The following is a 25,620-nucleotide window of genomic DNA, read 5'->3' as shown; positions in this document are numbered from 1 at the left end:
GGTTACAATAAACACCACTGTGGATTTTGGTGTCCAGGTGGTGGTATGTGAAGGTTGCTTGGTACCAGTATTGATTTGGCTATTGGACCTCTCAAACAAGTTTAAATAGCAAGTGAGAAAATGATACGTGCAGGAGGAATTGTTTAGATTATGAAGGATTTACACCACATTTTATAATTATGTTTATTGTGAAGATAGAACAGTTTTAGCCCGACTTGGACCTTCTGCAGTGATAGGAGACGGGAATAATTGTGTGTGTGTGTGTGTGTGTGTGTGTGTGTGTGTGTGTGTGCAACCAAACTTCAGGTGTAGTAATCGCAGGTAATTACTTTTCTATATTTACCTCTCTCTCTCTCTCTCTCTCTCTCTCTCTCTCTCTCTCTCTCTCTCTCTCTCTCTCTCTCTCTCTCTCTCTCTCAATCACTTGCAGTGCGTAGGCCTGGGAGGTGGGTGAGGAAAGAGGGAGGGGGAAGGAGGAGGAAGAAGAGAAGGAAGAAACGAGGGGAAGGAAGGAGGAGGGACAGGAGGAAAAGGAGGGAGGAAGGAAAGTGAGAAAGAAGGGAAGAGGAAGGAAGAAGGAAGGGGAAAGGAAGAGGGAGGAAGGAGAGAAGGGGAAGGGGAAAGAGAGGAAAGGGGGTGGGTGCTAGGAGGAGGTGGGGAATGTGGGTGGGGGGGAATGGGGATCGAGGATGGGGTGGTGAGGGAGGGGAGGGGGAAAGGGGGGGCGTGGGGGGAGAAAAGGGGGGGAAACCAGTTGCATCATTTTCCCAATATAATGGATCGATTAAATTGCGAAATAGTTTAAGCAAAGTCACCCCTGGAATCTTTTCACGTTATAATAGGAAAAAAAAGCTAACTTCCACGAATGCACAGAGGATGACGAGAGAGAGAGAGAGAGAGAGAGAGAGAGAGAGGTGGACAATACTGAGATGACTAGGAGAGGAAAATGCCATGATCATCGTTCCATGAGAAAATGACTCACAATGGCTGTTTCATTTCGGTGATAAATTAAAAAAAAATGTGTGAGATGTAGGCCTTTGTTTTCTTTTTCTTTTTTTATATAACCTGTAGTTGTGTTAGTGAGATTTGTAGCTGAGGTAGGACTGTAGCTTAAAATTCCTAGTTCTCTCTCTCTCTCTCTCTCTCTCTCTCTCTCTCTCTCTCTCTCTCTCTCTCTCTCTCTCTCTCTCTCTCTCTCTCTCTCTCTCCCTCTCTCGACCGCGGCACACTTCTACCCTCAGTCTAAGAACCAGTTTTGATATTTCTTGCCAAATCACCACATCACTGGATTTACACAATTGTCTTTTATTTCCCCTAAGACAATACTAAATGTCTTTGGAGTCCAGGCTTAGAAAATAGTAATCAGCATTTACCAGGATCTTTTTTGTCATTTTTTTCTATAGCATTGTCTAGGGTACTTTCACTCAAGAATAGAAATAATATATACTACAGACACTAATAATTTTTTTTTTCATTATTGTTAGGTATATGTAGACAAAGAACATTCCTTTTCTTTTGCCTTTTTTCCTACCTTTTGTTTTTTGTCAGCATCATGATCAGAAATGCCTCTTTACTTATAGCCTCTTCCATCCAAGCATCCATCCATCCCTCTATCTGTGTGTTTTTTCATTCATTCATCCATCCATCCTTGTATACATATCTAGCCCTGTTCCTCGTTTTCATCCTCATCCCCATCAAACTCTTCCATCCATCCATCCATCCATTTGTCTCTCTGTCCATCTGCCTATGTATCTGCCTGTCTATCTAATTATCTGTCCGTCTGTTTTTCCATCCATTCACCCATCCTTACATCCATAACTATCCCATCCATCCTTGTTCCATCCTCATAATGCTCCACAAAACTCTTCCATCATCATTTTTCCTACCCTCCCAAACCCCATCCATCTCTTCCATTGTTTCCCCTCCCCATCAGTCTCCCCTCTCATACCTTACATTTTCCACCTACTTTCCGCTTACTTTTCTCTTCCTCCTTACCCATTTCTCACTTCCTCTTACATGTACATCTCCTTTCCTCCGTTCCCTTACCTTCCTTATACTTCTTTCCTTCTTCCTTACTCCTCTGTTTCCCTTCCTAAGTTATCCATTTCTCCCGTGGCTCATTTTCCATGCCTTTCCCGGCCTCCTCCTCTTCGTCATCTCCGCCTCTCGTCCCCTTCCCATTCTCCTCTGTCTTTCCCTATTCCCTCCTTCCTTATTCGTCTTTCCTCCCATTCCTTACGTTTTCCATCCACTTTCTTCATCGTCATCCCTCTCCTTCATGTCGTAATTACCTCCTTTTCTCCTCTTCTCACCTTCCCTCTTAAGCCTTCCTCCCTGCCGTGCAAACTCATCTTCCCCCATCTTCACCCTTCTCTTTCTCTCTCTGTCATCCTACTTCTCTCTTCCATTCCTCATCCATTCCTTTCAGTTTCATCTACCCCTCCTTCCCTTCTGGCTTTCCCACTTGTGTTATTTCCCTCGTAACTCCCTCCATCCTCCTCCCCCCTCCTAACGCATCTGTCCCCTCCCATCCCGCCCCTTTCACTCCCTTCCTAACTCCTTTCTTCTCTTCATTTTTTATCCCTCACCGTCACACTCTTTCTCACTTTCCTTGTTCACCTACCTCCCACGTCTGCATTCTTCTTTCTCCCTAGCTTCCTCCATCTTTCCATCCCTCTCCTTCTCCGTTAATATCTCTCTCCATTCCTCCCATCTCCACCTCTCTCATTCCCTCCCCAACTCCCTCCTTCTCTCCCCTTTCTCACTCCTCCCCACTCTCTCCCCTTCCTTCCTCAACCCCACCCAAAACACTTCCCTTGGAAAGTTAATGAGCGGAAGGAGAGGCAAGGCGTGCCCTATAGGAAGCACACGTCCCCGTTAAATATGCTTGTTTTTGCCCTCACTAATCACCTAGGAATGTTCGTAATTAACCTGCGTGTGTGTGTTTGTGCTCTGTAATTAACCCGCGTGTGTGTGTGTTTGTGCTTGCAGTTGTGGGGAAAAATAACTCTGCTCTTGACAGTAATGGTGGTTGACGATGTTGCGCTGAGATGGTTTGGACTTGTGGTATACCTGGTGAATGAGAGGTTAATTATGAAAGCGACGTGTGTGACGCCTGGAGAATGAAGGGCTAATTAAGGGAGTGAAGTGGTACGCTTGGTGAATGGGAGGTTAATGAGGGAAGTGTGTTGAGATGAAGTTGTTGAGGAAATAAGGAAGAGAAAGCAAGACTGAGAGAAGGGTATGAGGGGGAGTAGATTATCCTAGTCAGCTTGAACGAACTGAGCAGGAGAAGTATCGATAGAGGAGCTAGGTGAGCACTTTAACGTGATAGGTGTATAAATATAGTATACTGTATAATGTATATGATTACGGTATATAGTATGTAAGGTATATAAGATGTATGTAATATATATACAAAGGTACATTATCGTATCGTTTCACTTATTTTCTCCCTTTGTGTGTGTGTGTGTGGTCTGACAATCCCGAATCTTACCCACGAATGTATTGTTTTCTCTCGTTAAGCTGATGGCAAACATGGGAGAGAGAGAGAGAGAGAGAAAGCTGAGGGTGTTTGTGAGTGTTTGCTTCCATAATATGTATCTCTTTTCTTTTGTCTGTTTGGGGGCGCTTGTGTGAGTGCGGTAGGGGGTACTCTGTGTGTGTGTGTGTGTGTGTGTGTGTGTGTGTGTGTGTGTGTGTGTGTGTACGAAAACAGTATCTTGTCATAAACATAAACACAAACAACTGCCACCAAATTTCTAGTTAAATATACATATTTTTGTAGATGCAGACTAATTAGACATTTTTTTCCTTGTGTATGTTTTTATTGTGTGTGTGTGTGTGTGTGTGTGTGTGTGTTTCCGATATATGTAAGTATGTTTGTTGTATTGATCCGTGTGTGTTTTTATTGACGTGTGCGTTAGTGTCTTATTAATATGTGTGTTTATGTATGTGTTAGTTAAACCCGTGAATGTTCTGTATTTGTGTACATTTGTAATTTATAAATGTTTGTATGTACGTTTTTACCTACGTACTGTGTTGATTGATATGTACGTGTGTCCTGAGGATTTTGTATGTGCGTCTTACTGATATGTACATGTGTCCTACTGACGTGTATGCAATTGTGTGTACGTTTTTCTTAGTATGTGCGTGTGAAAGGATGAACGCCCGTCTGAGTGAAAGCTTGTTTTTATTGTTTTTATTTATCTCTTTATTGGCTTTAACCTGAACCTCGTCTCCTGAACAATGAACAGGAGAGTTTTTTTTTTTTTTTTTTTTTTTTTCCCTTATCGTGGAGGGTAATTGTTTTTCCTGTGGTATTCGAATCTGTTTTTTTTTTTATATGCTGTGTCGGGCGTCTGTTTGTCTTTTCTTTCTCGTTTTTTTTTTTTGTGTGTGTGTATATATGGTAATTGTTCTTTGGTGATTAAGATTCCGTCTCTCTCTCTCTCTCTCTCTCTCTCTCTCTCTCTCTCTCTCTCTCTCTCTCTCTCTCTCTCTCTCTCTCTCTCGGCGTTATTGTTTTCCCAGTATGGACTACGAGTGTGTTTTTTTTTTTTTTAATATCAAGTGTTTCTCTATTGTTTTTCTATCCGATAATTATTCCCCGATTATCATATTTATTTTCCCTATATTGTGTCCCAGAAGGTAAGGCTTTCTCTTCCCGGGCTGAGGGGGGAAGGTAGGTAGGCAGAGAGGTAGGTAGGCAGAGAGGTAGGTAGGTAAGAGAGGTAGGTAGGCAGGAGAGGTATATAGGCAAGAGAGGTAGGCAGGCAAGAGTGGTAGGTAGGGAAGAGAGGTAGGTAGGCAAGAGAGATAATGAGATAGGTAGGCAAGGGAGGTAGGTAGGCAAGAGAGACAGACAAGTAGGTAGGCAAGAGAGGTAGGTAGGCACGAGAGGCAGGTGGACATCATCATCATCATCATCATCATCATCATCATCATGCTCACTCTTCATTGTCGAAAAATAAACATCACCACCACCATCATCATCATCTTCATCATCATCATCAATATTCATCACTCACGTAGAAACGGCCCAGGACTCCCCAAACAGAAAAACAAACAGGAAAAAAACAGGAGAGGAGCCAGGAACAGGTGGCTTCGAAAACAGGAACTTCAGGTGTATGGTCACGGAAGGAGAGGAAGTCACGGTGGTTTTTTTTTGTGTGTGTGTTTTTTTTTTAAGGGGAAGGGGGATGGGGAGGTGACAGGGGGGGAAGGCAAATGGGGTGGGAAAGGGGTGGGAGGGGCATGGGGAGGTGACAAGGGGGTGGGAAGGGGTGGGGGGGGGCTTGGGGAGGGGCGGAACTACTCTATTTTAGGGGTTTAAGAATGTGGTAATTAAAGGTTGGGCTCTGGGGCTGGAGACACGACGCTTGGTTTACGGTATGAGAGAGAGAGAGAGAGAGAGAAACTATGCTATTGTAACCCCTTTCAATAGGATGGCATTTATTTTATACTGGATACCTGAAGACGATGTAATCACCTTGAAATAAATCTTAATTCACCAAGAAATTGCAATAGAAGAAGCGATAATAGGCAAGACGCTGAACTTAAAGACTCTCTCCCCACCCACTACTCCTTCCGGTACGATTTAAGAACGAAGAAAAAAGAGAAAAGTGATCTTAAATTAATGACAAAAAAAGACGATATTCATTGAACGGGAGGACGAGCAAGATGTAGAAGAGAAAGTAAAAGAGAATGAAGATATTTCCTTTTTTGCTTTTTAGATTTTTTTTTGTCTTTATTTTATTTCTCGTTTCTAGATATTATCCATTCCAGTTTTAAGTGGGAATAAAGTGATGATGACGATGATGATAATGATGGTGAGACAGTAATAATAATAATGACAAAGAGGATGATAACAATGATGCTGAAGGTGATGATGATGACTGATGAAGGTAATGATGATGATGATAGTAATGATGATGATGAAAGAAAGAACCATCAAAATTATAATAAGGCACCCTCTTCCAATATATATATATATATATATATATATATATATATATATATATATATATATATATATATATATATATATATATATATATATATATATATATATTGTTTGGGTCTCGAGCTCTGAAAAAACGAAATTACCAGAGGAGAAAATTAAAAAGAGAGAGACATAAAGACATCGACTGAAACAGACTGTAATTATGGCGGTGGATGGACAGGGAGAAAGACGGGAGAAAGTGAGAGAAGAAACGGTGATTAGGAGACATTGAGAGAGAGAGAGAGAGAGAGAGAGGAAGTAGAGGGTGGGGTGCGGGAAGAGGGAAAAGGAGAGTTAGACAGCTGAAGCCTCCGTGTGTATGTGTGTGTGTGTGTGTGTGTGTGTGTGTGTGTGTGTGTGGCAAGCTTTCTAACCACCGGCTGTCGCGCCCGCAGTGCTTAGTGTGTGCACAGTCGCCGGTGTGTGTGTACGTGTCCGTGTACGTGTGTGCGCTAAAGGCAGTGTACACCTCGCCATATCACAGAACAGTTCTTATCGGAAACTGTTATCGGTATTAATCAGTTTCGAAGTTATTATCGGCATGAAAAGATAATCCACAAGTTATTTCTAGTTATTTCTTAGTTATCAAATGGTTCAAGACAAAAGCTGGAGTTACGCATCGTTTCGAATCTCCAAGAAACATCTAATATATATATTTTTTTATCGTAGTGCCATTAGGAGCGTAGGTTGGTCATCTGCCCTTTAATATAGTGGAGTTAGCCTAGCCCCGGGTCCTTACGCCACAGGGGAGGACGTTACAAGGACTGGCTTAGTATTTTTTACCTAATTTTTTTGAAGTACTGGAGAAGCCAAATTAATTGTAAGAAAAAAAATGATAATGCTTACAGTGGATAATTTTTCGTCTTGTATATGTAACTCGACTAAAGAGTTATTGTTGCCTAGGTTATTATTTTTTATTTTTATCGACTTCTAAATCAGTTATCGGCAGTCTCAGTTATTTTTATTTATTTTTATATGAACGTGAACTTCCGAGCACTTTTTTATTTGTAAGAAGAATTATTACGTATGGTCTTGCCCTCAGTGTTCGTCCCTCCCTACAGTTTTTAAAAATACGAAATAATTTACACCTTACACTGCTACACTTCTACACACTATACACATACTTCACACTGGCACACTTCACACATTTTTTACACTATCACACTTCATCACATCTCACAGTCATACCTCATACTGCAACACACCACACTACCACACTTCACCATCACCTCTCAGTCATACCTCATACTGCTACTTCTTACACCTCACACTGCCACATTTAACAGTAGCACCACACACTGCCACTTCATACTACCAGACCACGCAGTTCATGCTTCACACTGCAGCAATCCACACTGCCACATTTCACACTGCCAGACCTCACACTATCGCCCCTAACATTGTCACACCTAACATTTCTACATTACACACTTCCACACCTCACACTACCACACCACACTCTCCTACTCTTCATACTGCCACACACACACACACACACACACACACACACACACACACACACACACACACACACACACACACACACACACACACACACACACACACACACACACACACACACACACACACACACACACAGTACCACCTCCGTCTCCATTCAAACATATTTCAACCACACTGTACCCAACTTTTTATCCTTCCATTTAAACCCTGTCCCTAGCATCATAACCTGCTAGAGTGTTTTTTGTCAGTCAGGGTAATATTCAGTGATGCGTAGAGACAGCGTAAGTAATAGCAAATATCTATACGAATTTAATGTTGGGAGATTATACCATTATTCAGTATGTGTCTGTATTGCCTGACGCTGCATCATGTGAAGGGTGGCCAGAGAGTGGTATTAAATGAAAGATGTTTGTTATAATATTAGTACAGATATCGTAGAGGATGCTTATATTTCATATTTCTTTCACGAATGTAGATTATTATCGATCTTTCGTGAAAACAAATATCAGAGATCATTAATTACAAGACTATAGCCATCAAGGAAGTTATTTTTGTTTTTAACACATCTTCCACGAACATATAAATATTTTGTTGCTGTGAGCCTCCCATGAAAGTAAATATCAGACAAGGATATATTTAGTTATTTTACCAATCGAAATCTCAAAAAGATCATGTATGTAATATTGCAATAATCCTTCTACAATATATATATCTCTTCCTGCGATCAGTCTTCCTCCTGAATAAATTTTAAGATGTTTATTTATCATTACAAGAGTATAAACATTAAAGAGACAATGTTTATTCTTAGTTATACACGCATATTAATCACGACATAGCGTCCTTCCTCTTTTGTGTTCATTTCTTCATTAGTTCTGTTTTATGTGTCATTGTGCAGTGTAAATAGTGACGCGTGTGTGTGTGTGTGTGTGTGTGTGTGTGTGTGTGTGTGTGTGTGTGTGTGTGTGTGTTCGGAATGCGTTTAGCGAAGACAAGAGCCACGAGAACAATAACACTGAACGCAGAACAAAGTGAACCAGTGCGGTGTAATGGGTGACTGGAGGAAAATTATGCGCGCCTGTTATGACATGAGACAAAAAATGACTTGACAGGAAAAATAGGAAAATGTTTAAATACACGTCGATTAGAGGTTATTTATGCTCTCTTGACAAAAAGGGATTGTTGGTTGACGGTGAAATGAGGTGGAAAGTGCAAAAAGGAAAAAAAAAAAAGTGAGATAATGTTAAGTAAATGTATCTTATTGCATACTTGGGTGGGAAAAGAGGCCAGGATGATGATGATGATGATGATGATGATGATGATGATGATGATGTATAAAAGGGACAGTGAAAAATGTATTGCAAAATCTTTCGGTGGTATTTTCTTGAAAGGAAAATGGAATGATAAAAGAAAAACATGAAAACAGAGGAACGGTCATCAGGAAATGGTCCAGACTTCTGTTCCCTGTTTTTCAACCTTTACATCTAGGGAGGCATTCTGAGAGAGAGAGAGAGAGAGAGAGAGAGAGAGAGAGAGAGAGAGAGAGAGAGAGAGAGAGAGAGAGAGAGAGAGAGAGAGAGAGAGAGAGAGAGAGAGAGAGAGAGAGAGAGAGAGAGAGACAGACAGACAGACAGAGAAGAAACGTCATGCATCATTCGGAGTAAATCCGCACTGTCTTTTTTCCTTTTTTTTTTGGGGGGGGTTGATAAGTGTGTTGGTCCACGGCGCCCGTATAGGTGTTATAGTCTGTGGTATTGCGTATGTGTGTGTATTTGTGTTGATAGAGGGATGCTTGGTTTGTGTGTGTGTGTGTGTGTGTGTGTGTGTGTGTGTGTGTGTGAGAGAGAGAGAGAGAGAGAGAGAGCATGTTTTAGTGTGTTATATATTTTTATTCATATGCATACGAGTGACATTGGCATTTTAATTGAGTGTTACGTAATTCTGTTTGATGCCCTTGGATGAACGAAGTGGAATGCGAGGACTGTGAATGAATTAGCTTTTAATTTTATTGTTAAGGTATAAAAGGATTGATTTTTCTGGATCGATTAAGTTATGAAAGGATTGAATTTGATGAGTTGATTAAGGTCTTTTTTTTATTTGCTATCAGTTGTCTGTGTTCCTTGCCCACTTCTTCCTTCCTTCCTCTTTCCTCCTTCCTTCCTTCCTTCCTTCTTTCTTCATTCTCTGCCCTCCTCCCTACTTACCCATCTCTCCATAACTCCCTCCTTACCCCTACCTAGCCACCTACCTTCCTCCCTCCCTACCTACGTACCTACCTTCCTTCCTTAAGTTTTTCTGTTCCTGTCATCCTCCTCCTCTCTCGCTCTGTTTCTCCTTTCCCCTCCTGTCTATTTCATTCCTTCCTCCTTCCCTTCCTAATACCCTCCCTCCGTTTAATTTTTTCCTTTCTTTTTTCCCTCATTTTTCTCTTTCTGTCTTCACTCGTTTCATTGTCTCTTCCATCCATCCATTATTCCTTCCTTTCTCTCCATCTCTCTCTATCTCCCTTCATCTCTACTTTCTTCCATTCCTCACTCCTTCCCTACTTACCTGCCTGCCTACCCACCTACTCACTCCTTCCCTACTAACCTCCCCTCCTACTTACGCACCTGTTCACCCCTTTCCTGCTTACCCACCTACTCACACCTTCCCTGCTTACCTACCTACCTACCAACCTCTTTTCCTCCCTACTTACCTACGTTCCTCCTTTCCTCCCTCCCCCTCCCTCTTTATTACCGTCACAGGCTGGTACACGAGCCACACCTCCCTATATCCGCCCTTTTCTCTAGCTTCCTCTCTCTCTCTCTCTCTCTCTCTCTCTCTCTCTCTCTTCATTAATTCCACATCTTAGCACTCATTTCGTCCCTCCCTCGCTCCATCCTTCCCTCAAGTCTCTCTCTCTCTCTCTCTCTCTCTCTCTCTCTCTCTTCATTAATTCCACATCTTAGCACTCATTTCGTCCCTCCCTCGCTCCATCCTTCCCTCAAGTCTCTCTCTCTCTCTCTCTCTCTCTCTCTCTCTCTCTCTCTCTCTCTCTCTCTCTCTCTCTCTCATTGCAACATTATCTCGTGCAACACTTATTTTCTAGACCCCTGCTCCTCATTGCATCACCTCTCTTGTTATGTCCTGTCATGGCGTCTTTCCTTCACTAATTCCTTTTGTTTTTTTCTAATTGGCTTTTATTTTTTTCCTTTCACTTTCAACACCAGTGAAAAAAATGAGGCTGTCCCAATAGGTATTTATTTATGAAGATGACGCTTTTCTGTGTGTGTGTGTGTGTGTGTGTGTGTGTGTGTGTGTGTGTGTGTGTGTGTGTTTCAACTTCGGAGACCATGTTTGCCGATGCGTCCGCTCGTCTGTTCACACACACACACACACACACACACACACACACACACACACAGTACTTACGAGTCTTCTAGGGTAAAAAGCAGGAAGTGGTTCTCTTGACGGTCACTTACACTCAAAATCACCCCGGATTCAGACGGTTTTACCTAGATTTGCACAGAATCAATTTTGCATATAATTCTACTTACACACTCACTGGTACTTACAGGTTTCAGTCCTACCTACAGACAGTTTTACGATTTTATTTACAGTCTAATTTACACTCAGTCTTAAGCAGGATTATATGTAGTTTTATTTACAGCGCCTTATACTCCCACTTACACAATCTTACACATGACCCTGTAAACCTTGCATTCACTCTCACTCCTACTCACACATGATCTTACAGACACTCCTTTCACACAGTCCTTACACAAATTTAAACATACTCTTACACACACCCATTCTCACCTTTACACACTCCTACACACATCCCTACACACCTCTACACACTCTCAGCTCTTTTTCTCACCAGCTTTCTAATACGCGAGTTATTTGGTATCCTGAAACTTTCTTAAATACAGATAGTCACCTCTGAAACATAGCTCCTCAGTATGTTTTTTTTATGCATATGAATTTCCATCTTTTTTAAACACTGTGTCCAGGCATTGTGAAAGGAATTGGCCTTGTGTTCAGTTATCATTATTATTATTATTATTATTATTATTATTATTGTTGTTGTTGTTGTTGTTGTGCAGGTTGTTGCTGCTATTATTATTGTTATTATTATTATTATTATTATTATTATTATTATTTGCAAGAGACACACTGCAGGCTTTCTTTCTATATGGTAAATACACAAGTTTCTTCTGACCTACTTTGTCTTCTTAACAGCTACACTCTCATATAATAAAACATATACATACACAACCCTGTTTACACACACACACACACACACACACACACACACACACACATGGTAAGAGTGTGTACCGAAAGCAGGTGGTTCTTGCAGGTGTGTGTATGTATGTATTTATGTATGTATGCGTATGTGAGTGCAGGCGGGATGGATGCGCACACACACACGCCTTTCACTCATTTGCATACATATGGTCGTCATCTGGATACACGTGTACATGATACCCTGTGCACACTTGTTACAGGCGTCCTTGGGTTGCATACACAAGTGCACATGCACGCACATAAACACGCACACCCTTATCTGACTCACACAAGAAGGCGCACATACCCGCATATACGCACACACACATACACACACTCATGCACACAAACGCACATACACCCGCATTCACACACACACCTACACCCGTACCCTCGCACAGATGACCTAAATTAGTTACTTACACTCCCATATGTACATGCATTAACTATTTAAACACACACACACACACACACACACACACACACACACACACACACACACACACACACACTATTTCTTTTTTTAACCGATGTGACAGTCATTTGTTTTACCATCATAGTCATCATGGTCATCACCACATCCTTCACTATCATATGACGATATTTATCAGTCATCATCATCATCATCATCATTATCATCATCAACAATGACATTAACACAAGCATCAACATTATCATCACCACCACCACCACACCATCGTATCCTCCTCCTCCTCCTCCTCTTCCTCCTCATCCTCCTCATCCTCCTTCTCCTCTTCCTCCTCATCCTCCTTCTCCTCTTCCTCCTCCTCATCATCATCGTCTTCATCATCAATTTGGCAACACATCAGCAGTAGCGTCGGCAAATTTTGAAATCGATCAGCACTTTCATCGATATTTTGGTCCTGATCTCTGGCCACACGAACAAGGGGTTGCCTCAGGGCCAGTTCCACATAAACCAACACTGGAGGTGGAGACGCGTCATGGGCAGATTTTTTTTTCCTTTCCTTTTTTTTTTTTTTTCCCGATGCCGAGACGATTCTGTTGACGATATGGTTGCTTGATTGATGCTTCTCTCTCTCTCTCTCTCTCTCTCTCTCTCTCTCTCTAGGCGAGATCTGTGCAAAGCTAACTACACATCCCTCATCTTAGCTGTACTGAAAGCTAAAAAGACGTTCTCATACGGAAGGGGTGAACGAAAGATAGTGAGACAGCTAAACAGACCGAAGCATAACGGAAAGCAACGGTCAAGTCTAGTCACCTTGAAACTATAGGTAAAACAGTGGATTTTTTTTTTTCTTTTCGTATCTTTTGTTGACTACGTTAGGGAAAGGGAGATTGTGAACGAAAAGTATTGATATTTATTGATATTACTGTTTTTCATTGTTTTATTAGTAGTGGTGTTGGATGTTATTGTTATTTTTTATTTTATTATTATTATTATTTTTATTATTATTTTACTGGTTGGTATTATTATTATTATTATTATTATTATTATTATTATTATTATTGTTATTAGTTTATTATTATTATTATTATTATATTACTGATTATTATTATTATTATTATTATTATTATTATTATTTCATTCTCTTTCCCTTATCAGCATCATTATTGTATTCCATCCGTTCGTCATTATAACTTACCATCTCTTTAGCGTCCACCAAGAAAAATTACTCAGTCTGGCTGCAGTTTTCTCCTCATGTATCATTATGTAACTGTGCATGGTCACTTTCTCACCCCAACCGTCATCATCATCATCATCATCATCATCATCAACCTGCTTGCCACAACATCTGCTGCCATCTAACGGACACCGGGTTTACTGTGTGTGTGTGTGTGTGTGTGTGTGTGTGTGTGTGTGTGAGAGAGAGAGAGAGAGAGAGAGAGAGAGAGAGAGAAGGCGCCTCCCATTGTTCAAAAATACGGAAAAGGAATCATTTTTAATTGATTTTTTTGTCTGCATTTCAAGGATTTGGGAACCTGTAGCTTTTGATGTTTTTTTTTTTTTCCCCTGATTTATCGGTTCCTTCCTTTTTACGGTTATATTCCCTGCTAGTCACGAGAGAGAGAGAGAGAGAGAGAGAGAGAGAGAGAGAGAATCAACGCGAGAGAAAACATTAAACCCATAATTGAGTTTCCGCCAAGTTACCCCTCCCATCCGCGGCAGAGAACGGGAAGCTGGGCGAGAGAAAACGGGGAGTAGCGGTGGCGAGCGTGGGAGTCGGTTAGCGCCCTTGTAAAACTCGATGTCACGGCTTTGCTTCCTTGATGTGAGTGTCATACGGGGGTTTGGGACTTCAGGAACTTAATGTCTCTGGAAGGAAAATAAAACCAGACAGATTATTAGCATTTCCTGGTTATAATGACCTTGATAAATTTCACCCTTTCACTTCGCAGATTCTACTCTTAAGCTAAATAATCGTTTGACATCAACAGAATTTATATATACCGTACTGAAGGCGTCATGGTGTTGAAGGAAGTATCATTTGTAAGAAGTCAGGCAACTTTGACTTCAGATGTCATGTGGTGGGAATGTATGGAACCACAAAAGCATAAACTTAAATATTTAGAAGTGCTAACTAGAATAATTTTGACTTTGCTGTTATTTCTTACTGGTTTTGGTGACTTCAGGAATTAAACACTTGGACAGCTTTTTTTTTTTTTTTTCATATTCGTATATATCATGGGCGATTTTCAGAATTTTGAAATAAGAGTATAATTTTTCACTTCGCGTCATTTCGTTTGGTGTTGAATACTTCGAAAGAGTAAAAATTTGAAGATAAAATGCCGGAGAAAGTGGCAGCCAAAAATAACAAGAAAATATATAAAGTCAAACGTAAAAAGGTCCCAAAAATGAAATGAAAACGTGGTGAAGCAATTAAAAGGAAATGAAAAAGAAGAAAAGAAAACGGCCAGATCAAGGACAGACTGAGCAAAAACTAACTGGCGAAAAATCCCATTACAAGGACAGTCCGTTTAAATACAAAATACAAAGGGAAGGACCCCAGGAAACACCGCTGCACCCCCGTCAAAAATAATAATGAATAAATAAATAAGTGATAAAATAAATTTCTTGCAATTTTTGGTGGCTGGAAATTTTGGCGTTATATTGGGTAGTAATTCTGCGTAACTTAATTTTAACTTCATCCATGTTATAGTTTTTTTTTTTTCTCTCTCTCTCTCACTTTTACGTGGCCCAGATTTTCGTCCCTTTGCAGGTTGCCACGTAGCTCAGTGGCAGAAAAGATAGGGCGCCTTATCTGTATCATTTCTGTAGCACTTCTTCGTGCATGCGAGAGAGAGAGAGAGAGAGAGAGAGAGAGAGAGAGAGAGAGAGAGCCTATTAATCACGTTTCTCTTCGATGCGGCGGCAATGGACGGAAAAGGGGGCCGAGAAAATCCGTGGGAGCGAAATTGTCATTGATCATCATGTTGGTTCCCCTGAGCCGAACTGTTATTTATGGCCGATTGGAGAAAAAGGCGGTCACAGCTGGGAGGGGGGAGGAGGGAGGGAGGAGAGGAAGATGAAGAAAGGGGGAAGGGAGAGATGGTGGTGGGGGATGAGGGAGAGGTGGTGGAGGGATGATGGCGAAAGGGGGAGAGGGGAAGGGAGTAGGGATTCTTGGTTGGAGAGGGAGGAACTGCGGGTTAGTGGACTGAGGTGGTAATATAGATGGACAGATAGATAGACAGGCAGACAGAAAGAAAGAGAGCCTGATAAATAGAGAGAGAGAGAGAGAGAGAGAGAGAGAGAGAGAGAGAGGAGGGGGACGAGAAACAGAATCCCAGAGTAGACAGACAGTGACAAACACACACAACACAACTCAGCACGAGCAATCATCCCCTCAGCCGTGTGTGTGTGTGTGTGTGTGTGTGTGTGTGTGTGTGTGTGTGTGTGTTTGGAGATGAGACTGACAGACACAGATGATGCTTGCTGGCCCCTATAAACTTCTGGCTGTGTGGAGGAGACGGGGAGAGAGTGTGGTTATGGGAGGGAGAGAGGGAATGGGGGAGCAGAAGGAAGAGAGGATCGAGAGGGAGTGTAGTGGTGGGAGGGAGAGAGGGCATAGTAAGGAGGAAGAGTGGGAAGGAGAGGTGTGGTGATAGAATGGGGAGAGGTAGGAGGAGGAAAAGAAGGAGGAGGAGGAGGAGGAGGAGGAAGAGGAAAAAGAGGAGGAGAAACTGTAGTGATAGCAAGGAGAGTAAATATTATCGTGAAAGAGGTAGTTGGGAGGAAAGCAGAGATGCAAGGAGGGAAGGGAGTGAGGGAGAGACTGGAATAGAAGAAAGAATGGGAAGGAAGAGAACAGCAGAAAGAAGTACAAATGAGAGAGAGAGAGAGAGAGAGAGAGAGAGAGAGAGAGAGAGAGAAGAAGAAGAAAAAGTGAGGAAGGAAGAGGAAGAAGAGACGGTCGGACGCAGATGCTGACCCTATACTGCTCTGTGTTTTCCCTTGAGCCAACTGACACACTTTTGGGGAGGAGGAGGAGAAGGAGGAGGAGGAGGAAGAGGAAGAGGAGGAGGAGGAGGAAGACGATGTGAAGAAGGGAGGAGGAGGAGGATGGGACGAGAGGAGGAGGAAAAGGAGAGAGAATGATTATGGAAGAATGTGAGCAGAATAGGAAGAAAGGAAGATGAAGAACGGGAGAGGAGGAGGAATGGAGAGAGAGAGAGAGAGAGAGAGAGGGTGTTTTGACCGCACAAATAAAAATCAAGAGAATGGAAAAATCAGTGTGAGAGACTACAGGGAAAAAACAAACTAATAATACGAAAAAACAAACACTTAAACGGCTGTGTTTTTTTTGGAGGTCGAAATAATGAGAGAACAAACAAGGAACAAGAGCGAACTGAGTGTTGTGATTAAGAGAAGAATGATTGATTGTGAGGTGGGAGTGAGCAGGTGGAGTGAGCGAGTTTAAGAGAGTGAGCGAGTGTGAGAGAGCAAGTGAACGGTATCTAGAGTAAGAGAATTAGTCGAAAATCAAAATTAGTTTCGGTAAGAGGATATCAGTTTTTTGCTTAACCCCTTCAGCCTGGGAACATGTTAAGTTTATTCCTGTTTCATACAGACGATTTTTTTCATAACTTTACGATACACGTCTGGTAATGAAAGGGTTAACAAAATATATATGCAGCGTCCTCCAGTAAATAAATAAATAAATAAATACATAAATAAAAAACTTAAGCAGAATAAAATCGTCTAGTAGGAAAGGTGAAAAAGTGAAAAACATAATTAAGAAGGAAAACTACACTCCACCCACCGAAATAGCCAGATAAGGTAGCACGTAGACGACAGGAATACCGTAAAGTCTGTCCCGTTGCTACTTATTCCCCGGTCTTTATGTGCCTCGTCATGGGGGTTCTGTACACGTCAGCCAGCGAAGAAGGGGAGGGGAGGAGACAAACGGAGTGTGGAGATAATGAATGAAGTGACCGGTACAGATACATACATAATCAAGTGTGTTTATTTATATATATTATCATGATGCATAAAGATTGAACCGAACTTTGGAAAAACTAAAAATCACCCTGTACACGGAAAGTGAAAAAAGACGACCAAAATTTAGACACACCCGCTTTTGGCATAATTTTACCAAAGTTTCTTTTCCAGGCGAAGTGATCAGTGAGAGTAGCAGTAAAATATGATGTAAATTAACCTTTGAAAAAAACACTGGAACTGAATGTGTACACGGAAATGGCGAACGCTGAAGAAGAAGCCCTGAAACACTGAATAATGGTCAGTGTGGAAGGCAGCTGCGTTGGTGTGACATTCCTCTAAATTCTTGCCATGTTGGAGGTGTTGGTCCTGATGGGGCTGACTTACACATGCGTCCAGACCCTCTTCTTCCTCAACTGCCTCAACTCACGCAGGAGGGAGCAGAGGCGGCTGGAAAGGGCGTACCGAGAGAGCGTGAGGAAAATAAAAGGGAGCGTGGTGGTGAAGACGGGGAGAAGAAGCGAGAAGGAAGGGAAGGGAGAGAAGGAGAGAGGAGGGAGCACAAGGGTCGAAGGTAGGAGGAATGAGAGGGAGAATGGTGGGAGCTTTAAGAAGGAGGACAAGGAGACGAATGGAAGGGTGAAAGGAAGGAGGAGCCAGAGAGAAGAGGAGTTAAGGACTAAGAATGAACATGAAGAGAAGACGGCCTGTTTTGTCGAAGGGGAACATAGAGAGGGAGAAAATGGCCAGATGGAGACGGAGTTCGAAGACGAAAATGCAATAAGAGTGGAGAATCAAGAAACGGTATACGGACAGCAAGGCGAAGAGAGTTGCTTTGGAGATGTGGTGAGAGTTTCGGGCAGAAATTACAAGGTGAAAGATACAGTCTGCGGGGAAGACGACGATCAGAAGTTGAGGTTTACCGTAGAAAATGGAGGAGGAGAGGAGGGGGGACTGTTGGTAACTCGCGTGGTGGTCAGGAGTGGGAAGCCATCGCCACCCACTTCCCACCAGCCAGCCCGGATACACAGCGCAGTCGTGGAGGCAAAGCATGATCTTGCAAGAGTGCGAGAAGACGAAGCGGGCAACCACAGCCAACGCGGGGAGAGGTGCGCAGTAGTAGATGGTGTGCGCGCGGGTTGTCAGCACTTCCCCTCCGCCTCCGTCTGCCACATCACGGTCAACAGCAACATGATCGAGGTGAAGGGGGACTCTCACGTGGCTCCCCCCGAGGACGAGGACGACCTTTACGAGTCCATCGAGGGAGACCACACCTCTCTCCTCACGCAGGTCACTTCTGTCGGGGAGGACGGACAACATGACAAAACTCCAGACGTTCAAGACACGGTTGGATTAAACACGGACAGAGCGAGGGCCCTGTACATGATAGAGGGCGAGGACGGAACAGAGGAGGATCAGGGAGCAGCCACGTATCAAAACATCGACGACAACTACCTGGATCTATCAGTATGGAAGGGCAAGGAGAATCATAAGATGGTGAGAGATGAAGGAAATATAATGGAGAACAGTAATTGTGATGCCGGGGACCAGGAAACGGTTGAGGAAGAGCAGTACTATGAGAAATGCGAGGCCAACTTTGAAGAGAACCAGGATGAAGTGAAATTTGAGGACACAGGCGAAGAATACGAGGCCAGGGCAGACGAGGATGACTGTAGCCTGAGCGAGGAGGACCTGGCACCATCGCGGCCGCCGGGGGTCGTCAACCTCATCTCCACCATCGACAGGATCCTCCACAGTCCACCTGAGTCCCTCGAACCCGGCACCGCTTTACATCACGCTCAGTCTTTAGTGGATGAAACTGCTGACGTGGCTGATCGTGCTGACGCGGCCGAGCATGAGTTGGAGAAGAGCATGGTTGAGCGAGAGAAAGGGAGCAGTGTGGTTGAAGTGATGCTGCCGGAGAAGCACACACTGAGCCGTGGTAGCAACACTGGGTCGTGGGGAGTGCGTTACTCTGGCAGACACGTGCACAGTGGTAGTGCTGCTGATGATGGGATGAACAATCAGTGGACCTGGACACTGCCCCGAGCTGGCCGCCGTGTGGTCCATGGAGTAGGGTCACTGCCCAGGCAACGGGGGCGTCTTAACGTAATAAAAGGAGAAAAGAATTTAGTGCCTAGGCCCACGACACATAGCTACACACTGCCTCGCCTCGCCGCCAGTCACTCCGCCAGGCGTGACGAGGCATTGCGAAGCGCCGGCTCAGCTGAGGCCATCACCTCTGTAGGCCGCCAGTCTGCCCTAGCCATGGCCGGGGCCGTCACCCTACCGCCACATCCCAACCCATCCCACGCCTCCGCTCCCACCCTCTCGCCACACCCGAATCCAGCCAACACCGACGTCCCCCTAACCTGGCAGATGGACGCCGGGGAGGGGGAGGCTGAGGCGACCTGTATCGCCCCTGTACATCACGTTTCTGAAGGGGACGCCACTGTGCTTGACGATCCTACTGTTGACACCACAGAACATAACGATTCTGTAAGTTGCGACACAGAACATGACGTTCCTGTAGGTGGTGCCCCCGAGGAAGTGCCCTTAGAAAGTGCTAACCCAGCCCAGGACTGTGAGGGCGCGTGTGAACCAGCGGACAGTACCGACACAGCCACCAGTAGTGAAGTGATAGAGACACCCACTGAACCTATTCCGAAACAGGACGAGACAGAGACAAGTGAAAAAGTGAGTGATGGGAGTGCGGCCTCGTGCCACGTGTACGAGGACGTGGGTGGGGGCGAGGACGAGGAGAGTATGGGGTGGGACGAGGCGGCCTCTGAGTCTGACACGCACGCTGACTCAGGATACGAGAGTCCAGGTAAGTGTGTAGAAGTCTGGCCACACAGTGTTTAATTTTCTATTATTTACCTGTCTGTGTACACCTGGTAAGTGACTAATGGTTTGTGGTTTGTTGGTATTCATTTACTTAGCATAGTAATTACGTATGTTCTCTCAGCTTCCATGGCTTACGTACCATATTCATTCACCTGCTTGACCTACGACACATCCTCCCACCTTCGAACTCACCCATATAGTCAAAGAGTTTAGTAGGCGTGGTAGGCTAAGAAGATGGATGAATATCGCAAATGAAAGTGTGAGAAACCTAAGTAGGAAAACTGAGGTGAAAAAAGAAAAGGAAAAACTGACGATGGATCAGAATGGACGGATGAAGTACAGTATGTCAGGGGAAGGACATGATAAAGGTTTTGCACTCTATTTATCACCTTGGTAGTCGACAGAATATCTATACGGCAGGTGTATGTGAAATGCATCTATAAACATACAGATTCATGCAGATGGCTTTGCTTGTGAAATGGAACTATGATTTTCAGGGCTTGCGTGATGTGTGCATGGTTGAGCTTGTGATACTTCTGTTTCTGTGTTTTTCCTTAGTTTCAGGATTCTACCTTGGCCCATCTCTTATGTGGGAATTGTGATTGTGATGATGATGATGATGATGGTGCTTGAGATATGGAATGGTGATTATACAGTTATTCCAAACTCTATTTCTTCTATTACTTTATTTCTCTCAGTATCTTAGTAAAGTCTTCCAACGGTGGCGAGAATGAGATGAAAAAAGCCGTCATTGTATTGAGATGGTCCCTGTTTTAAATTACATACCTCTGATTTCATGCATATATTAGCCCACTTAAACCACTTTCTATTTATTCGCTCTGGAACATAGTAAATAATCTCGAGAGGGCAAACACTGAGAGATGTGTTTGCTGAAGAGATGATGATGTTTGCCTGTGGGCTGGAAGAAAGCAGGTTAATAATATGTGGATCAAAGCAAAGTACGTGAGCAATAGCAAGTGATATTTTCTGTGTAAGTAGGGATATTTTCTGTGTAAGTAGTGATATTTTGTGTAATTAGGGATATTTTCTGTGTAAGTAGCGATATTTTCTGTGTAAGTAGCGATATTTTCTGTGTAAGTAGCGATATTTTCTATGTAAGTAGCGATATTTTCTGTGTTAGTAGCAATATTTTCAGTAAACAGGGCCGTTATGTGAGGTATGAGGGCTCACACGTAAACCAATGGGAGTCGGTTGGTATTAAACTGTAACCACCCAATCTTTTCTCCTTCTCTGTTTTTCCATAACTAATTCTGATGTTAAACATTTACGTTTCCTTGATGTTAGTGGAAAGAAGGTACCGTTAAATGGCTGTTTTGGGCAGTAAATTCGGTAGATCAAGTGAGGGACGTTCACCCCTCTCCCCTACCGAGCCGTTGCGGCGCCTCTAGCCTTCCGAGCCAATCAGCACATCGAGGTGTTTTTATTGCAAATGGATTACAGCATTATAAAGCCGTTCTTCACACGTAGGTGGATGCCCCGCCATGATAGCCGTTAACGGTTGCTTATTATGCTATTTCAAAAACTCACTCATGTGCGACGAAACTTATTTTACTCTGTTTAAGACGATTTTCAACAACACAGGAAAGTTCTCGTAGCGATTGACCAACTGTTTTCTTAACTCGTTACGATTTTTTATAAGACAGGAAAGATCTCTCGCAGCGGTCGACAGAAACTATTTTTAACTGTGTACGAGTCACATCTTAGTTCAAATACCCCCTGACCCTTAAACTTAACTGTACTGCATTAGGGAAGTTTGCCAGTTCCCTCAGTTCTGATGCTAAAACTTGTACCCTAAACACAGTACAGTAAAAATTTTCATTAACATCAGCGTCATCCTAGCACAGTTATCCAGTAGATCAAACAGGGTGGGTAGGATGCAGAAGCAGGAAGCGATAGTCGCAAAAGTATGAAAATATATCAAAAGTTACCCATTGAAAAGGTCCATACATTTACAGACTCGTTCCTCAGGCAACCAAAATTTCTGGCTTTTCAAAATTAAGTAAATAAATTAGTAGATAAATGGATTTTGTGAATAAATAGAGCTAGTAAATAAGAAGAAATGAAGGTACCCCATACAGCGATGTTTGAGTGCAATCTCTTCATTTCAAAATTAAATTGTAAAGAAAAACGGAAAAAGGCGACAACATAAAACGACCGTGGATTGAGCGCTCATTTCGTAATTAAACTACACGTGAATAAGAAAGGACGAAAGACATCATCAGGCGACCGTTAATTGGCAACTCTTCATTCCGTAATTAAATTGTAAACCGTAAAAGGCCATTAAGTGCAAACCAGCGTGTGAACAGATTGTGTAAGTTGATTTCTCCGGCGGGGCGAGAGGCAATTGAACACCCGAGAACCGTAACAGCGTCATTTAACCGGCATGTGGGTTGGGGGAAGGAGGGGGCGATGGGGGGCAGGGAGGAGGGGCAAAGGGTGAGCAGGGAGGAGAGGCAAAGGGTGGGCAGGGAGGAGGGACCATGGGAGGCAGGGAGAGCAGTTTGGGGTGAAGAGTAATAGAGGGATGTCGGCGGCTGAAGAGGGGAAGAGTAACGGAGGGGGAGAAGAGTTAGGAGAGGTAGGGGCAATGGGGGGCGGGAACGGGAGGCAGGGATGGGGCGATACGAGATGGAGTTGGGGGGGTAGGGTTGAAGGAGAGAGACAGGGTAGGGGATAGGGAGGGGACGATGGGAGGAGGAGAGCCAAAAGGAGTTTGGGAGGCGGGGAGGGAGGATGAGGAAGAGTAAGGAAGTGGGAGCAAGGGGAATGGGGAGAGTAAAGGGAGGGGGGGAGGAGGAGATGAGGAGGGGGATAGGTAGGGAGTTGCTGGGGGTGGGGAGGAAGGGGGATGAGGGAGGGGGGTGATGGGGAAGGGGGCGGTGTTCCCTGAGCCCCGGTATATAACAGGAGGGTGATTCGGTTTACGGGAACAATTACAGCGGATGACTCGGCCGGTTTGTTATTTGTTGTGTGTGTGTGTGTGTGTGTGTGTGTGTGTGTGTGTGTGTGTGAGAGAGAGAGAGAGAGAGAGAGGGAAGAAAAGATCGATTTTAAGAGATGAGAATTAAAGTGGGAGAAAAGAAAATGAGGGTTGTATATTCCCTCCTTACGTGGACAGTTTTTTATTTAATTTTTAGCTAACTGTAGACAATAATTTTCAACTTAAACGAGACCTCTTGCCTTAGTGAGAATCTACATTAACCTATTTTTTATGCCTACATGGTTCTCTCTATCGCATTCACCTCATATTCCTTCTTTCCACTATATTTTTTTATGTTTCTCCTTCTTTGCTGATCTCCGTCCTTCATATAGTTTTTTCTCTCCTTCCTTCACTGTTTTCTCTCCATCCTTCACTGTTTTCTCTCCTTCCTTCACTGTTTTCTCTCCATCCTTCACTGTTTTCTCTCCTTCCTTCACTGTTTTCTCTCCTTCCTTCACTGTTTTCTCTCCTTCCTTCACTGTTTTCTCTCCTTCCTTCACTGTTTTCTCTCCTTCCTTCACTGTTTTCTCTCTCTCTCCTTCCTTCACTGTTTTCTCTCCTTCCTTCACTGTTTTCTCTCCTTCCTTCACTGTTTTCTCTCCTTCCTTCACTGTTTTCTCTCCTTCCTTCACTGTTTTCTCTCCTTCCTTCACTGTTTTCTCTCCTTCCTTCACTGTTTTCTCTCCATCCTTCACTGTTTTCTTTCCTTCCTTCACTATTTTCTCTCCATCCTTCACTGTTTTTTCTCCATCAACACCTCGGCCTCTCAAAAAAAATAAATAAATAAAAAAGTTAAAACAGAAAGGCCTCCCGTTGCCCCCCTAAAGGAACCCGCTAGGAGTGTGTTACGGTCTCTCTCTCTCTCTCTCTCTCTCTCTCTCTCTCTCTCTCTCTCTCTCAGTATATTTAGCGTTCCATATCTTTGTTGTTTTGTCTCTCTCCTTACCTTTCTTTCCTCCTTTCTTTCTTTCTGTCTGTCTTTCTTTCTTTATGGTTCCGTTGTGACCTAGAGGAGTGTGTGTGTGTGTGTTTGTGTGTGTGTGTGTGTGTGTGTGTGTGTGTGTGTGTGTGTGTGTGTGTCAGGAATTGTTGCCTCACCATCCTCTTGTTGAACTTCCCTGATAAACCAAATGCTTCTGTTCCTATCAATTCCACACCAGCTAGAAAGGACCGTATAGTCTGTGTGATCTGTGTAACTTAGCTGTGCAGGTGTAGGTAACTCTCTCCCTCTCTCTCTGCACTAATTTTTCTATAACAATTTTCTTTTGTACTTTGCTGGTCAGTTAGAACTTTGTTAATTATATTCGTAACCTCTGTTTGTTATTAATTTTCACTCTGCTCTGTCTTACTTTCTAATCAGACACTTTTATACTTGCAGAGAGAGAGAGAGAGAGACTTCCACCCGTGCCTCACTATTCGTTCAACTCCATTTTTCTTTTTATTAGTGGCGCCTGCTCCCTAGTTTCTCTCTCTCTCTCTCTCTCTCTCTCTCTCTCTCTCTCTCTCTCTCTCTCTCTCTCTCTCTCTCTCCTTTCTAACTGACCGTTTCGTGCGGTTCTGCCTTATAAAGTCTCATTCTTACTCCATAATTTGTCATTTTGTGCTTTATTTTTTTCCTTCACTTCCTGCTGTTGGAAACCTGTTAGAGAGAGAGAGAGAGAGGATCATTTATAATACAGTAGTTTATGTTAACTTTATATATTTCGCTGCTTTTCTTATTTTCACTGAACTGGTAATGAACAGGCTGACAATAACAGAGGTCCTCAAACTAAATAAACTCCTCTGGCGGTAACATGAATGAATAAATAAATAAATCCTACTCAGAAAATTTATGTAACAGCTCTGTAGAATGTGGCAGTTGTTTCGCAAAATAGGCTGAGCTACTGATTTCATTTTCCCCGTAGACTGGGAGATTGACTGACTGGATGACTGTTTGACTGATCCGCCTCCTGACTGGCTATCAAAATGCTCTGACCATTCCCATCCAACCCCCCTTCCTCACCAACCCCATTCCATCTTCGTCTCACCTAACCCCTTCCCATCCCCCCCACCCCAGCTACAGTCCCACACATACATACAATCCCACCCCGAACCACTCTTCCCCATCCCTAACGTCACCCACCAATCCCACCCTTCTTCACCCATTCCATCATGCCCATCCCCACTCTTCACCCGATCCCATCCATCCCTAATCACCTCATGCCATCCCATCCCCACCCACACCATGAAATCCCATCCTAACTCACCCCATCTCCACCCACACCTTCAAACCCCATCCCCATCCCGTCCTTCTCAAACCCTCATCTTTACCAACTCATTCTCACCCATCCCTACCCATTGTCATCCACCCCACCCTACCTCATCCCTACCCATTCATGCACCCACCCCATCCCACCCCATCCAGCTCTGACCTACATAATCTTGACAGGAGTTTCACGTCGACTGACCCACATTATTTCAAAACATTACGGGCTTATCAGAGGAAGACATTACGCTCCCCAAAAGATGTATCATTCGGATAATTCGCTGATTTCGTTCCGCCATTTAAGTTTCACGGCTGCTGTGTTCTGACGTGAAAGTAGCGAATGTTTTTGAGGGGCCTGGGTGTGATTCATTTGA

General features: G+C 43.4%; 1 protein-coding gene across 1 annotated transcript in view; it reads left to right on the top strand.

Moving 5' to 3' along the window:
- The window catches only part of LOC145390425 (uncharacterized), a 94,760-nt gene that overhangs the window by 45,801 nt on the left and 23,339 nt on the right, over positions 1-25,620 (top strand). The window contains exon 6 of the mRNA XM_080265354.1: positions 12,459-12,543. Within this exon, the coding sequence (XP_080121480.1) occupies positions 12,459-12,543 (85 nt within the window). The remainder of the gene's footprint in view (positions 1-12,458; positions 12,544-25,620) is intronic.

The sequence above is a fragment of the Coenobita brevimanus genome, chromosome 14, assembly GCF_032717465.1.
Source record: "Coenobita brevimanus isolate Jiangsu-jjx chromosome 14, ASM3271746v2, whole genome shotgun sequence".
In the NCBI taxonomy this organism is placed as follows: Eukaryota; Metazoa; Arthropoda; class Malacostraca; order Decapoda; family Coenobitidae; genus Coenobita; species Coenobita brevimanus.
The sequence above is the reverse complement of the archived record's forward strand: the minus strand, read 5'-3'. Positions and strand labels throughout refer to the sequence as shown.